Genomic DNA, 14287 nt, shown 5'->3' with positions numbered 1-14287 from the left:
ACCAGGATGTAGCTTGGATGGTGGTGAGAAGGGCCCTCCCAGTGCGGTCCTTCCTACACATATGGCATCCCAGCGCCACTGCGAGCTGCTCTCGAGGTTGCAGCGGGGACAAGACCGTCGTCCACCTCCTGATGGACTGTCCCTTCGAGCAGAAAGTTCGGAGGAGATGCGTTGGTATCTGTTCTGGTTTACCCCAACAGCTCCGTTACACAGGATGCTGTGCTCTATGAGCTGTACCCCACACCGCATACCGAGACAAATATCAACTGCTGCTAGAAGACCATCAACTCAGTGAAGGAGGCTCTTTGGTCTGCCTGAAACCTGCTGGTCTTCCAGCTAAAGGAGCTGTCCACGACCGAGTGTTGCCAACTGGTACACTCTAAGATCCAGGAGTATGTGCTGCAGGACGCACTGAAGCGAGGTTCAGCCTACGCAAAGGCTCTATGGGGAAAGGCCACCTTGTAAGGCCATCCCACCTTGTATTATTCACCATGTATTATAAGATATGTACTGTGTTTTGAATTGTAATAATGGGATTGTAGTGTGTACGATCTGTATTGTATTGTTTTGAATTGTAATTGTGATATTTACATTGAACTGTGTGTATCCTTTTTTTGAAATAAAGTATATTTTGAAATAAAAAAGAGTTGCATTGGTAGATGCTTGAAACTGGTTTGACATCCCACTTTGGCTGTAGAAAACTAATTGCATGGGACTGACGGGAGGGCTCGAAAGACCTAAGAATCATTTCAAAAGATGGTGGCAGGGAAAATGAAAAGATATGAAGGCTGCCTAAGTTACATCAGAATTAATCTCTTCAGGCTTCTCAAACTATTCTGAAACCAATATGTTTCAATCTTCCTTTATATACAGTAGATGTGTGTCTCAGAAGCACTTTAATTCAAATAAACCGCTTGTTTTCAAAACTCACCTCGTAAGTAACAATGCACTCCACAATCTGGTTCTCACTTATTCCCACAATCCATTTCTCCATTAGGTAAGGAGGCTGTGAAAATAGAATGTTTATTCAAGACCATGATTCTAGATACATGAACCACTTTAAAATGTGAAATCAGATTAAATATTAAATTTGGAACTTTTAAGAAGTGGAAAGTTCTAGACCATTCATTCCATTAAAATGATATGTACTTCTTCCACCCATTTGTCTGAACATGATGGCTTGCTGTTTGTACAGGTTTTCAACATAGTGAGTAGCGAAAGAACCATGCAGGGTGTAATGACCATTTCTGAACAGTAATTGCTTAAAAAAAGTCACTGTTTGACTTACCATCTGTACACAATTAAAGTTTTCTAGAACATTTGCACAATTACTTTTAACATTGTAAGAACAAGTAGTAATAACATACACACTTCTGTTGAAAATGTGCGCTGAAATGCTTCTTGGGTGGCTCCATTTAACGTTTTAAAAAATATATATATATAGCACTTCGGGCTAAAATCTATTTTTCAACACACACAAAAATGTATTATGCTGAATGTTTCATGATGTAAATGCATTTGAAGTTAAATTCAGCTTCCTCTTCATATGATTTATGATGCACTAAGCATGGAGGCAGTTTTAATGAAGCCTAAAATGTTCGCAGTATGTTATAAAACTTTAGGTTATATACAGGTGATTTTTTTTCAATGAGTAGTTGAGCTATGCGGACCAGGAAAGTCTCAGGGGAGTCTGTGCTGACCTAGCTGATCTGAGCTAGGATAAGGGTGCTGCAATTGGCCTCAGCACCCCTAAGTTGGGGGGGGGGGGGGTGGAAATTTAGATAGGATCCCTGGTCCTGATCATTACCTAGAGACGTCTGTTGGAAATGCATGTGTGTGGATATTGGATGAGGACAGAATCCACTTGATTGTGATGCCCCCCAATTGAATAGCTTGCTGCCATTCAAGAGGTAGACAATGGGCACTTGAGCAAGATACTGGAGAATAACTGGCTCCCATGCAAGGAATTAACACTTTCAAGAGAGAACTGGACAAAAACTGACAGGAATTCTTTTAAAAGCAAACTTTAGATTATGTATATCCAGAAACCATTATGATGTCATTTGTAAAAGAAACTAAAATGAAACTTCTCGACCTTGTGTTTCTTCATTTCTAGACTGGATGGAATTATCTTTAATTCAATTATTCCTCAGATTGCAGCTCCTCTGATCCTATGTGGTCTGTCATCAGAATAGTGTACAAGAATCTTGGATAGTTTTATGACAGTTGCATCTAGACCAGACAGGCTAATTAGCATTCACAAGGGTTCATATATGAACCCTTATCTACATCATCTGAAGCAGTTTCAAGTGATTTTCCACCTACAAGCTAAATATGGAAAATCTCCAATGTACTGCAAGCCACCAGTTTGTTTAGAAAGTGGACAGCTGATGATTGTATTCTCTTGATACTGTCATTATCATTCTCTTCCCCACCTTTGGTCTATCAATCCATCCATTATCTGCAACTATCACCCCATCTTTGACCTCCTTTTCCTTCCTAAGTTTGTCACCTTGCAGTTCCCCAAACCTCCCTGTTGAAATCCCTTCAGTGAAGTTTCAGTTCTGTGATTGTGAACGCAGTGCATTATCTTTCCTTGTCCTCCTCAGCCTCTCTGCGGTGTTCGATGTGGTTAACCACATCGTTTACCTCCATCGTCTCTCCTCTGTTGTCCAGCTCCATGGAACTGTCCTCATTTGGTTCCACTCCTACCTGTCAATACAGCCAGTCTATCTCCAGTAATGGCTTCACTTCCCTCCACTGCAGTCACCTCCGCAGTTCCCCAGTGATCTATCCTTAGTCTGCTCCTACAGCTGCCCCTCGGTGACATCATCTGTAGGTACAGGTCAATGTCTGTACATACGCCGTTGACACTTTCCAACACTTCCCTTAACCCCAAGGCTACATCTTTGCTGTTGAACTGTCTGTCTGACATCAAATTGTGCATGTGTCCAAGTGTCCTTCAACTGAACCTTGCCACTGACTGCATCCTTCTCCTGGTTACTTGCTTAGGAAAAATTAGATGATGTGAAATATTAGCATCCTGTTCGATCCCGAGCTGAGCTTCAAAGAGTTAAAGGGACGTTTAGAAAAGATTTCTTTACACAGAGGGTGGTTAGAATGTGGAACTTTCCGCCAGAAGGAGTTGTTGAATCTAAGTCCATACATTCTTTTCAAAGGGAATAGATAGCAAATGGGAAAAGAATATGGAGAACAAGCAGTAAAGTGGGATTAAACTAAGGTGGCTGATGTGGAACTAAACCCTCGGGAAGTCTTGAAGGATCAAATAGTCTCTTTCTATAATATAGTGTTCACCAAATATCTTTTAATACTGGAATCATTTCTCAGATTGCAACACTTGCATATCTCAGTGACCCTGATTTGATAGAAGTGTTTAAAGTTATGAAGGGATAAGACACAGTAGATAGAAATAGACTATTTCCATTAGTTTAGGGATTAGGAATGAGTGGATATAGATATAGGATTAAATGCAAGATTTAGGAGAAAGAGCACAAGAAACTTTTTTTTTGCACAAAAGGTTAAGTGGCTGTGGAGTGCACTACTGGTGATTGAAGCAGAAACCATGTCAATTTTTAAGAATAGGTTAGATAGATGGTTGAAGAAAAGGGAGATAAAGGGATATGGGAACAAGGCAGGCACATGGAATTAGGACTACTGCTCACATGGAGATACAGACTGGTAGGGCCAGTGTCGTAATTCTATGCAATTTCCATCATGATGCACAGGCAAAATTGTGCTGCATTATTACTGTAAGAAAGAATCTGCATTTACCTCCCAACGTACTTCACAGCCAATGAATTATCCTCAAAGTGTCCCACTTCTCTTCCAGTACTGCCCACCTTGAAGAAGTTCTGATCTTTTCTCCAATGGAATTTCTGTTTGTCTCTTTTAACTTGTTCACCTTCATTGCTTTCTATTACCCTTCTCGTGTTTTTTTTTTATTCGTTCACGGGATGTGGGCGTCGCTGGCAAGGCCGGCATTTATTGCCCATCCCTAATTGCACTCGAGAAGGTGGTGGTGAGCCGCCTTCTTGAACCGCTGCAGTCCGTGTGGTGACGGTTCTCCCACAATGCTGTTAGGAAGGGAGTTCCAGGATTTTGACCCAGCGACAATGAAGGAACGGCGATATATTTCCAAGTCGGGATGGTGTGTGACTTGGAGGGGAACGTGCAGGTGGTGTTGTTCCCATGCGCCTGCTGCCCTTGTCCTTCTAGGTGGTAGAGGTCGCGGGTTTGGGAGGTGCTGTCGAAGAAGCCTTGGCGAGTTGCTGCAGTGCATCCTGTGGATGGTGCACACTGCAGCCACAGTGCGCCGGTGGTGAAGGGAGTGAATGTTTAGGGTGGTGGATGGGGTGCCAATCAAGCGGGCTGCTTATCTTGGATGGTGTCGAGCTTCTTGAGTGTTGTTTGATCAGGTTTCTTCTAAAACTCGCTTTCAAAACCACATCTCTTTCCTCAGCAACTGTCTCCAGCCCTGACTTATTCCATGTGGTTTCCAACTTAAATTCCACCCTTCATGTTTCAGATCCACCCGTGATTACAGATATCTCCATGATATTCAACGTTCCTTGAACTACTGCTTTCATTGCTTTCTGAGATCCACGCTCAACGTCATGCACCGCCGCACGCACTCTCGACCTCTCTCTTCAGCAGCACCGACTCAGTCTATTTCAGAGCTGTCCTGGTCCACAGGTCCATTTCATCCTTCGCCTCATCCGGCCCTTTAACAAAAAGCTTTGTGTGTCTTCCTTTCAGGTGTCAAGGACCGCAAGCTTCAACAACTCTTAGATACCAACACCTCCCTTGATCCATCCTCCCCTTCACTTTCCTCTGACCCCATCCCTCCCTCCAATCTCACCCTTTGTCATGTTTTCACTATCCCCTCTGATCTTTCCCTCTCTTTTTAAAAATTTATTCCTTCATGGGATGTAGGCGTCGCTGGCGAGGCCGGCATTTATTGCCCATCCCTAATTGCCCTCGAGAAGGTGGTGGTGAGCCGCCTTCTTGAACCGCTGCAGTCCGTGTAGTGAAGGTTCTCCCACAGTGCTGTTAGGAAGGGAGTTCCAGGATTTTGACCTAGTGACGGTGAAGGAACGGCGATATATTTCCAAGTCGGATGGTGTGTGACTTGGAGGGGAACGTGCAAGTGGTGTTGTTCCCATGTACCTGCTGCTCTTGTCCTTCTAGGTGGTAGAGGTCGGGGGTTTGGGAGGTGCTGTCGAAGAACCTTGTAGATGGTACACACTGCAGCCACTGTGCGCCGGTGGTGAAGGGAGTGAATGTTTAGGGTGGTGGATGGGGTGCCAATCAAGCGGGCTGCTTTGTCCTGGATGGTATCGAGCTTCTTGAGTGTTGTTGGAGCTGCATTCATCCAGGCAAGTGGAGAGTATTCCATCACACTCCTGACTTGTGCCTTGTAGATGGTGGAAAGGCTTTGGGGAAGTCAGGAGGTGAGTCACTCACTGCAGAATACCCAGCCTCTGACCTGCTCTCATAGCCACAGTATTTATATGGCTGGTCCAGTTAAGTTTCTGGTCAATGGTGACCCCCAGGATGTTGATGGTGGGGGATTCAGCGATGGTAATGCCGTTGAATGTCAAGGGGAGGTGGTTAGACTCTCTCTTGTTGGAGATAGTCATTGCCTGGCATTTGTCTGGTGCAAATGTTACTTGCCACTTATGAGCCCAAGCCTGGATGTTGTCCAGGTCTTGCTGCATGCGGGCTCGGACTGCTTCATTATTTGAGAGGTTGTGAATGGAACTGAACACTGTGCAATCATCGGCGAACATCCCCATTTCTGACCTTATGATGGAGGGAAGGTCATTGATGAAGCAGCTGAAGATGGTTGGGCCAAGGACACTGCCCTGAGGAACTCCTGCAGCAATGCCCTGGGGCTGAGATGATTGGCCTCCAACAACCACCACCATCTTCCTTTGTGCTAGGTATGACCCTGAACGATCAATCCTCAGCAAAGGCCTTAGCTTCATTCACTTACGCCCCCACCACAATGAATTTTGAGCTCGACACGATGCTAATGTCTTCTTCTGTCGTCTTTGCCTCTGCACCCAATTCTTTGGCCAAGAGTCATCCCCCCACACAGCAGGCCCTTTCTCCCGTTTCCAAAATTCCTCTGGCCTCTTACTCTCTCTTGATCTTTTCATTGGGAACTGCCGGCGTGACATTGGCCGCCTCAATTTCTCTACTCCCCTCACTCACTCTAACCTACCTCCCTCTGAACCTACAGCACTCCGTTCTCTCAGGTCCAACCCTGACATTGTCATTAAACCTGCTGACAAGGGCGGCGCTGTTAGTGTGTGGCAAACAGATCTCTACCTTGGGGAGCTGAACGCCAACTCTCCGACACCTCCTCCTTCCTCCCCTGGACCATGACCCCACCGCCGAACATCAAGCTATAGTTTCCCAGACCATCACTGACCTATTCTGGAGATCTTCCCCCCACGGCCTCCAACCTCAGTCCCCCAACCCCGCACAGACCACTTCTACCTCCTTCCCAAGATCCACAAACAGGACTGCCGTGGGAGACCCATCGTTTCAGCCTGTTCTTGCCCCACGAAACTTATTTCCTCCTATCTTGACTCTCTTTTTCTCCCCCTGTCCAGTCTCTTCCAACCTACAACCGCGACTCTTTTGACGCCCTCCGCCACTTTAACAGTTTCCAGTTCCCCAGCCCTAACTGTCTCCTTTTCACCATGGACGTCCAGTTCCTCTACACCTCCATCCCCCACCAGGACGGCCTGCGGGCCCTCCGCTTCTTCTTTGAACGGAGGCCCAACCAGTCCCCATCCACCACCACCCTCCTCCGCCTGGTTGAACTTGTTCTTACGTTGAGCAACTTCTCCTTTGACTCCACTCACTTCCTCCAAATAAAAGGTGTCGCTATGGGAACCCGTATGGTTCCTAGCTATGCCTGCCTTTTTGTGGGATATGTGGAACATTCCTTGTTCCAGTCCTGCTCGGGTCCCCTCCCTCACCTCTTTTTCTGGTACACTGATGACTGTATTGGTGCTGTTTCCTGCTCTCGCCCGGAACTGGAAAATTTCATCAACTTTGCTTTCAATTTCCACCCTTCCCTCGCCTTCACATGGTCCATCTCCAACTCTTCCCTTCCCTTCCTTGACTTCTCTACCTCCATTTCTGGGGATAGGCTGTCAACCAATATCTATTATAAGCCCACTGACTCCCACAGCTACCTTGATTACACTTCCTCCCAACCCGCTTCCTGTAAGGACTCTATTCACTTCTCCCAGTTTCTCCGTCTCCGTCACATCTGTTCTGACGACGCCACCTTCCACACCAGTGCTTCCGATATGTCTTCTTTTTTCCTCAACCGAGGATTCCCCACCACTGTAGTTGACAGGGCTCTTGACCATGTCTGTCCTATTTCCCGCACTTCTGCCCTCACCCCTTTCCTTCCCTCCCAGAACCATGATAGGGTCCCCCTTGTCCTCACCTTCCACCCTACTAGCCTCCACATTCAACATATCATCCTCCGCCATTTCTGCCACCTCCAGCGCGATCCCACCACCAAACACATCTTCCCCTCCCCTCCCCTTTCAGCATTCCAAAGAGACCGCTCCCTCCGTGACACCCTAGTCCACACTTCCATCATCCCAACACACCTTCCCGTGCGAGCGGAGGAGATGCAACACCTGCCCCTTCAACTCCCCCTTTCCCACCGTCCAGGGCCCAAACACTCCTTCCAGGTGAAACAGCAGTTTACTTGTACTTCTTTCAATTTAGTATACTGTATCTGCTGCATACAATGCGGTCGCCTCTACATTGGGGAGACCAAACGCAGACTGGGTGATCACTTTGCTGAACACCTCTGCTCAGTCCGCAAGCGTGACCCTGTTCTGCCGGTCGCTTGCCATTTTAATTCTCCTTCCCACTCCCACTCTGACCTTGGCCTCTTACACTCTTCCAATGAAGCTCAATGTAAGCTCAAGGAACAGTGCCTTATCTTTCGTTTAGCACTTTACAACCTTCCGGACTCAACACTGATTTCAATAACTTCAGATCATAACCACTGTTCTCATTTTTTCGGTCAGCTAGTGCTGGTAATGGTTCTGCTGCTGCCATTTACAGCCATTCCTGATCAATCTTTTGTTTCTTAACCTGTCCCATTACCACCTTCCTTGCCCTGCACCATCATCTCTTTTGTCACTTAATCACTCGTGCCCTCTATCCTATCACAGACCTTCCCTTTTGTTCTTTCCTCCTCTCCCCTTCCCCCCCCCCTTTCCCTGGCTCTGTACTTGCTCAAAACTTTAACTCTTTTAACATCTTCCAGTTCTGATGAAAGGTCTTCGACCTGTAACGTTAACTTTGTTTCTTTCTCCACAGATGCTGCCTGACTTGCTGTTTTTATTTCAGATTTCCAGCATCCGCAGAATTTTGCTTTTGACTCAAAGTGTAGCCACTGTTGTTTTGTAAGCAAATATGGCAACGAATTTGTGCACAGCAAGATTCCACTAACGTCAATGAGATGAATTTTATCTGTTTTTGTGGTGCTTATTGAGGGATAAATGTTGGCCAGAACATTGGGAGAACTTACCTGCTCTTCTTCAAACAGTGCCATGGGATCGTCTACATCCACCTGAACAGGCAGAGGGTGGGGGGGGGTCTCAGATTATGTGCTGGAGTGGGGCCTCTATCCTCAGCCTTCTGACTCAGAGGCAAGAATGCTACTACTGAGACAATCTGACATATTGTAGTGTAAAATAATATTTTGTGTGGCACAGTTAAGCAGATGAATCAGTGCTCTGATACACTAACACTTAAGAGCTGACACAACAAAAAGGAATAAATGCAAGCCGTACATTGTTTCATTTTTATCTTCAGTAATAATTTACAAATTCTACTATAAAGCTGTGAACATAAAAATATTAAGAATATGGGGCCAAAAAATTGCAGGAAATTTTAATTCTTGCAAATTAGACAATAATTTGATGACAACATGACACCCATCTTAATACACAAAAATGTGAAAACACATTTGCTTAAATGTTTAAACATCAAACTAATTTATACTAAGCATCTACACAAACATCTTTACCTTGGTTATTTTAATTACATCTGTATCTTGCCTATTAGTGTTGAACGTTATATCTTTGATGTAGGTCAATGCAACATCGTCACCATCCACTTCCACGTACATTTTCCATTTAGAATCCTGACAACAGAAACAAGTTGTTACAGGGTTTGCATGAGTATGTCTTCCCATCAAAGAGGAGCTTTACATCTATTTTACTGTTAGATTTTTGACATATACAAATGGCAATTGTATTTTCTTTCAAAAGCCCGTTGGCAAGTAACATTAGAACTGAAATCAAGTAACAAATCTTGGTGGGAAGGGGAGGTGGTTGGCCTGGGGCTCAATCCAAAAACATCATCCACCATACTTAAATGTGTAAATACTTTCAAACTGAAACAAATATTTTTGTTTATCAATAAGTTGGGAAGTATTTCTAGATTTCAAAATTATTTTTGATTTAACCAAATTTATGTTGCTATAATTTACAAACAAAAATTTAGTTAACTGAAGTAACAGATTGTTCCTTTTACATTTTACAAAAATGTGATAGAATGGTTACACAGAAGTGGATGCATTCATTATTTCAAGTCTCTTATCTTTGGGTACATTGCATGGTAAATGTAATTTCACAATACTTTAGATTTTGGAATTAAATCCTATTTTCCTTTTAATATAGAGACAGATGTATAAGGAGCAATACTCAACTTGAAATTATTCAGAAATTCTTCATTTATTGTAATAAATTTTGTACCAGAGAAAATCTACAAAACATTATTCATCATGGGAAAGCTGATTCAACAGCACAGCCTAGAGGCTGCTACTGACATACAAGTGTGGATGTACAAAAGAGAGAGATGACTCTTGGGATTAGCTTTTTTCAGAACAATATATAAATTGAGTTGTTAAATTGTCTAAACCAAATGTTTACCATTAATAAACATTCTAGTATTTGTAAAAAAAAAATTCCTCATATATTAAGTTGTCAAACTAGCAATAAATTGGCTTTGTTAAATATGTTGAGAAACTATTTAAAAGTGCCTAAACCCAGCAACATTAATAATGTAGTTATACATTCCATCTAACCAATAGGAGAATAACGCAGTAGCGATTCCTGTACTTCCAATAGAGTGGTATTTTTTAAAAGTAAGGAAAGAGAAACGTTGTTTCCACAGTGATTCCAAAACATGCACCGGTCAAATCTATTTTAGCAATCAGCCTTTTTCTAGATGTTACAAAAGTGAAATATAAGGAATATAATATTCAGGTTCAGTCAAAACATATTTCAATATTTGACTTTGTTTGTAGTAGCTGACACATTTATTTAAAATGTTTCCCTTGCTCTGCAGGATGTGGTGACTGGTGCCATTAATCTTCCAACATCTCGCCAAATTATCATTTCTCATACATGAGCCTAAACCCTAAGTCTTGGTAGGTTATTTGGCTGTGAGGACATTGTAACCTGGCCCAATCCTGTCCTCACCTGATGTCTACAGATGCACACCTTCCAGCAGGAAACAGTGGAAGTGATCAGTAGTGGAAACCCTGGCTGATTTTTTTCCTCCTTAAATCAGGGGACACCAAGGCCAACTGTAAGACCCTGAGAGCGGCAAATCCACACAGACCAGGGATCAAACTGTGGACTCTCTTTGATCTCTACGGTTCAGTACCATATCAAGTTATGTATTTACTTACTAAGATGGACCATTAGCACTTCTTTGATGCACACTTTCTTTATTTTCCATATAGATGGTTATATATCTAGCTAGAAAGACCCATTATTTACATCTTTCTTAGTTGTTTCAATAGCTAGCATAAACCATTACAGAAACTTAACAGCTATAACTGTCTCCCATCTAGGAAAATCTTTCTCATAGCTACAATATCAGTTTTGTTAAAACCATGCAAATTCATTTTGATTTTCTTGCACATCAAACAGTTCTAATTTTCATACGAAATCAAAAAGGTTTCTCTTTCCTACAAATCCAATTAGCTGTTCTAATATTTTTTTAACTAAACGTGAGCCAGAGTTGATTTTTATCCATGTGACTGGACGCATTCACAGTATGAGCACACATGGAGGTATTTTCACTGCACTTGCACTTGCAGTTACAAATGCATTTGTGGACAGAAGGGGCACAAATCTTTCCCTTTCAATGCTTATTCATGATGTACACAGGAATTGCATTATCTGTAAGAGAGGCGTGACAAGGTGACATGCCCTTTGTTAGCCCCAGATGATTTCTGTTTGTTCGCTGTTGGCAACATTGTATGCATTTGTGCAAGTGGAACTCTTGTTCCCCTTCCCCCTTCCCAGAAAAGTTGTTTAAATTTATCTGATGGCTTTCATCCCTGGTGGGAATAGACATTCTACACAGGAGCAGGCTGAAGTGCAGTAGATTTTACATTGAATTAAATAAAAAGCTATATGAAAGGAATGCCAATTTATAAGAGAATACTTTGTGCATCCATTTCTCCCAGTCACCCGTACAACACTCACTACACCAAAATGCACACACCTCACTAACATGTAAAATCTGGTACATAAATCACATCTTTGTGCAAGTTTTTTGTGACATGTAAACCTCTCTTGCAATTTATCAGTGCAAACAATGCTCCTTGACTGACTACTCCCAAAAAATTGCAAGAATACACTGGATTTTATGTCACACAAGCAATGCCATTCATGAATTCCCCTCTTTTTCTCCTCTTCACCCTTCAGTGCATGATGTGAGATTCATGATTTTCTGCATTGATACAAATCAGTCCCATTTGCCAAAATTTACTTCCAACTATGTACATGCACCTGCAGCAACAAAAACATGGCCTCTTGTATAGAATTATGAAATCCTCACTTTGTGGACAACTAAATGACACCAGGGTGCCAGAGAACAGTGAAACAAGGGTTTGCATTTACTCGCATGACTCCCTATATAGTGAATTCCTGATATCAATCTTGCCATTATGGGAAAGCACAACAGTGGGGAGAAGTCATATCAGAACACCTGCCGATGTACAACCTGATAACTCCATTTTTGGTGCAAAATTCACTATGCAGTTAAATTCTGCCCCCACCTCAGAAAGAACGATCATCTAAGCATCAGTGACCTATTTCACCACTGGGCTCACATCCAAGTCCTTGCATAGAAAGAAGGAAACATAGGAACAGGAGGAGACCATTCAGCCCCTTAAGCCAGTTCCACCTTTCAATTAGATTCTGGCAGATCTGCATCTCATCTCCATTTATCTGCCCTTGTTCCATCTCCTTTGATACCCTCACCTAACAAAAATCTATCAATCTCAGACTTGAAAATTTCAATTGACCCAGCATCCATAGCCTTTTGGGGGAGTGAGTTCCAGATCTTCATTACGCTTTATGTGAAAAAGTGCTTCCTGATTTCACTCCTAAATGGCCTAGCTCTAATTTTAAGATTTTGCTCTCTTGGTTTGGATTCCCCACAAGTGGAAATAGTTTCTCTGTATCTATTCTTTTGAATCCCTTAATCATTTTAAATGCCTTGATTAGATCACCCCTCAACCTTCTAAACTCAAGGGAATACAATCCAAGTTTATGCAACCCGTCCTTACAATTTAAGTCTTTAAGCCCTGTATCATTCTAGTGAATCTGTGCTGTACCCCTTCCAAGGCCGATATATCTTTCTTGAGGTCACCCACAGTCACTTTTGTTCACTTCCTAACAATCAATCATGAAGCAGAGGCCTGGGAACAGGTCTCTTCCCCAGCTTCTTAATTAGGGAACAATGCATGATGTGGGGAAGGGAAACATATATAAGGTAAAAAAAAATGTTCGGCTGTCCCCACATTACCTGTACAATATCTGCTAGATATCAAATGTTATCCACACCACTTTCCATATCTGAAGATTACTGTGCAAAATTCTGCCATTATATGGAAATATAATGAGATGCCTTTAATATAGCAAATGTTTGTGTGTACATATCTAAACCAAAACATGCTTGAAACAGTTCACAATTCCAAATTAAACTTTTCAATAAAGAAATAAAAACAGAAAATACTGGAGAAGCTCAGAAGTCAGGTAGCATTTGTGGAGAAAGAAACAGAGTTAACGTTTCAGGTCAATGACCTTTTGTCAGAACTGGAAGAAGTTAAAGATTTAACAGTTTTAACAGATCCAATAGGGAATTCGGGAGAAGCTTCTTCACCCAGAGAGCAGTAAGAATGTGGAACTCGCTACTACAAGTAGTTGAGGTGACTAGCATAGATGCATTTAAGGCGAAGCTAGATAAACACATGAGGGAGAAGGGAATAGAAGGAAAAGCAAAATACTGTAATGCTGGAAATCTGAAATAAAAGCAGAAAATGCTGGAGAAGCTCAGCAAGTCAGGCAGCAAACGTGGAGAAAGAAACAGAGTTAACATTTCAGAGTTAACGACCTGAGGCATTGGCTCTGTTTCTTTCTCCACGGACGCTGCCTGACTTGCTGAGCTTCTCCAGCATTTTCTGTTTTCATTTCAGATTTCCAGCATCCGCAGTATTTTGCTTTTTAATAAAGATTTTAAGGAAGGGTTTCATTCAACACACTAAAGAACTGATGAAAGTTCTGAAATAAAACTTTAGAAACTGACTGTATTAAGTGACAGTAAACATCTCAGACAAACATCTAAGCGCAGCAACATTTTTAGTTTGCATCATTATCTTGGTCTGCAGATCAGCAAATGTTATTGTGCTTGGTTTTAAGTGGAAATGAGGCCTGAGATCAGATAAGTATCTGTTAATCTGTGTTACTCCATTCTGTTTACAATGTCATTGCCTACTGTTCTAACATCCCATGGGACATTTGTAAATAAAAAAAGAATCTACAGGAAGCTGCTCACATAGAACTACACAAGTGGACCTCACTAGCACGTAGGGGTTACAACCAGGTCTTGAACAGAGGATTTTTTTTAATCGCCTCAGGAGAAACAATGTCCCATAATGATGTACAGAACTATTACTGCACTAATGAAGAATCATACATAATTCAGCACCTTTCACTTGGCACCACTGTGATATACTCATTAGCACAGACACACAGTGGAAGTCAGATGGTGTCCATGCAATTGCAGGCATTATTTGCAGTGCAGCTGCTTTCATGACATTGCCAGTATATAAAAACATGACGCCAGTTTGTTTTATTTAGTGCTAAACCTTCTAGTTTGTAAAAACAAGCCTGACACCAACCTGACATGAGCA

General features: G+C 42.5%; 1 protein-coding gene across 8 annotated transcripts in view; it reads right to left on the bottom strand.

Annotated features, from left to right (window-relative positions):
- LOC137323715 (mitogen-activated protein kinase kinase kinase 20-like) overlaps window positions 1-14287 on the bottom strand; it is a 151881-nt gene that overhangs the window by 50384 nt on the left and 87210 nt on the right. For all 8 annotated transcript variants that reach the window (XR_010963433.1, XR_010963432.1, XM_067987556.1 and 5 more), the window contains exons 17-18: window positions 9098-9214; window positions 932-1006 (exon numbers count right to left, since the gene is read on the bottom strand). Coding sequence is in view for 6 of the 8 variants with exons in the window: in XM_067987556.1 (XP_067843657.1) it covers window positions 932-1006; window positions 9098-9214 (192 nt within the window). In the remaining 2 variants the exon portion in view is untranslated. The remainder of the gene's footprint in view (window positions 1-931; window positions 1007-9097; window positions 9215-14287) is intronic.

The sequence above is a fragment of the Heptranchias perlo genome, chromosome 7, assembly GCF_035084215.1.
Source record: "Heptranchias perlo isolate sHepPer1 chromosome 7, sHepPer1.hap1, whole genome shotgun sequence".
Classification (NCBI taxonomy): domain Eukaryota; kingdom Metazoa; phylum Chordata; class Chondrichthyes; order Hexanchiformes; family Hexanchidae; genus Heptranchias; species Heptranchias perlo.
Note: the sequence above shows the minus strand (reverse complement) of the source record. Positions and strands in the feature narration are given on the sequence as shown.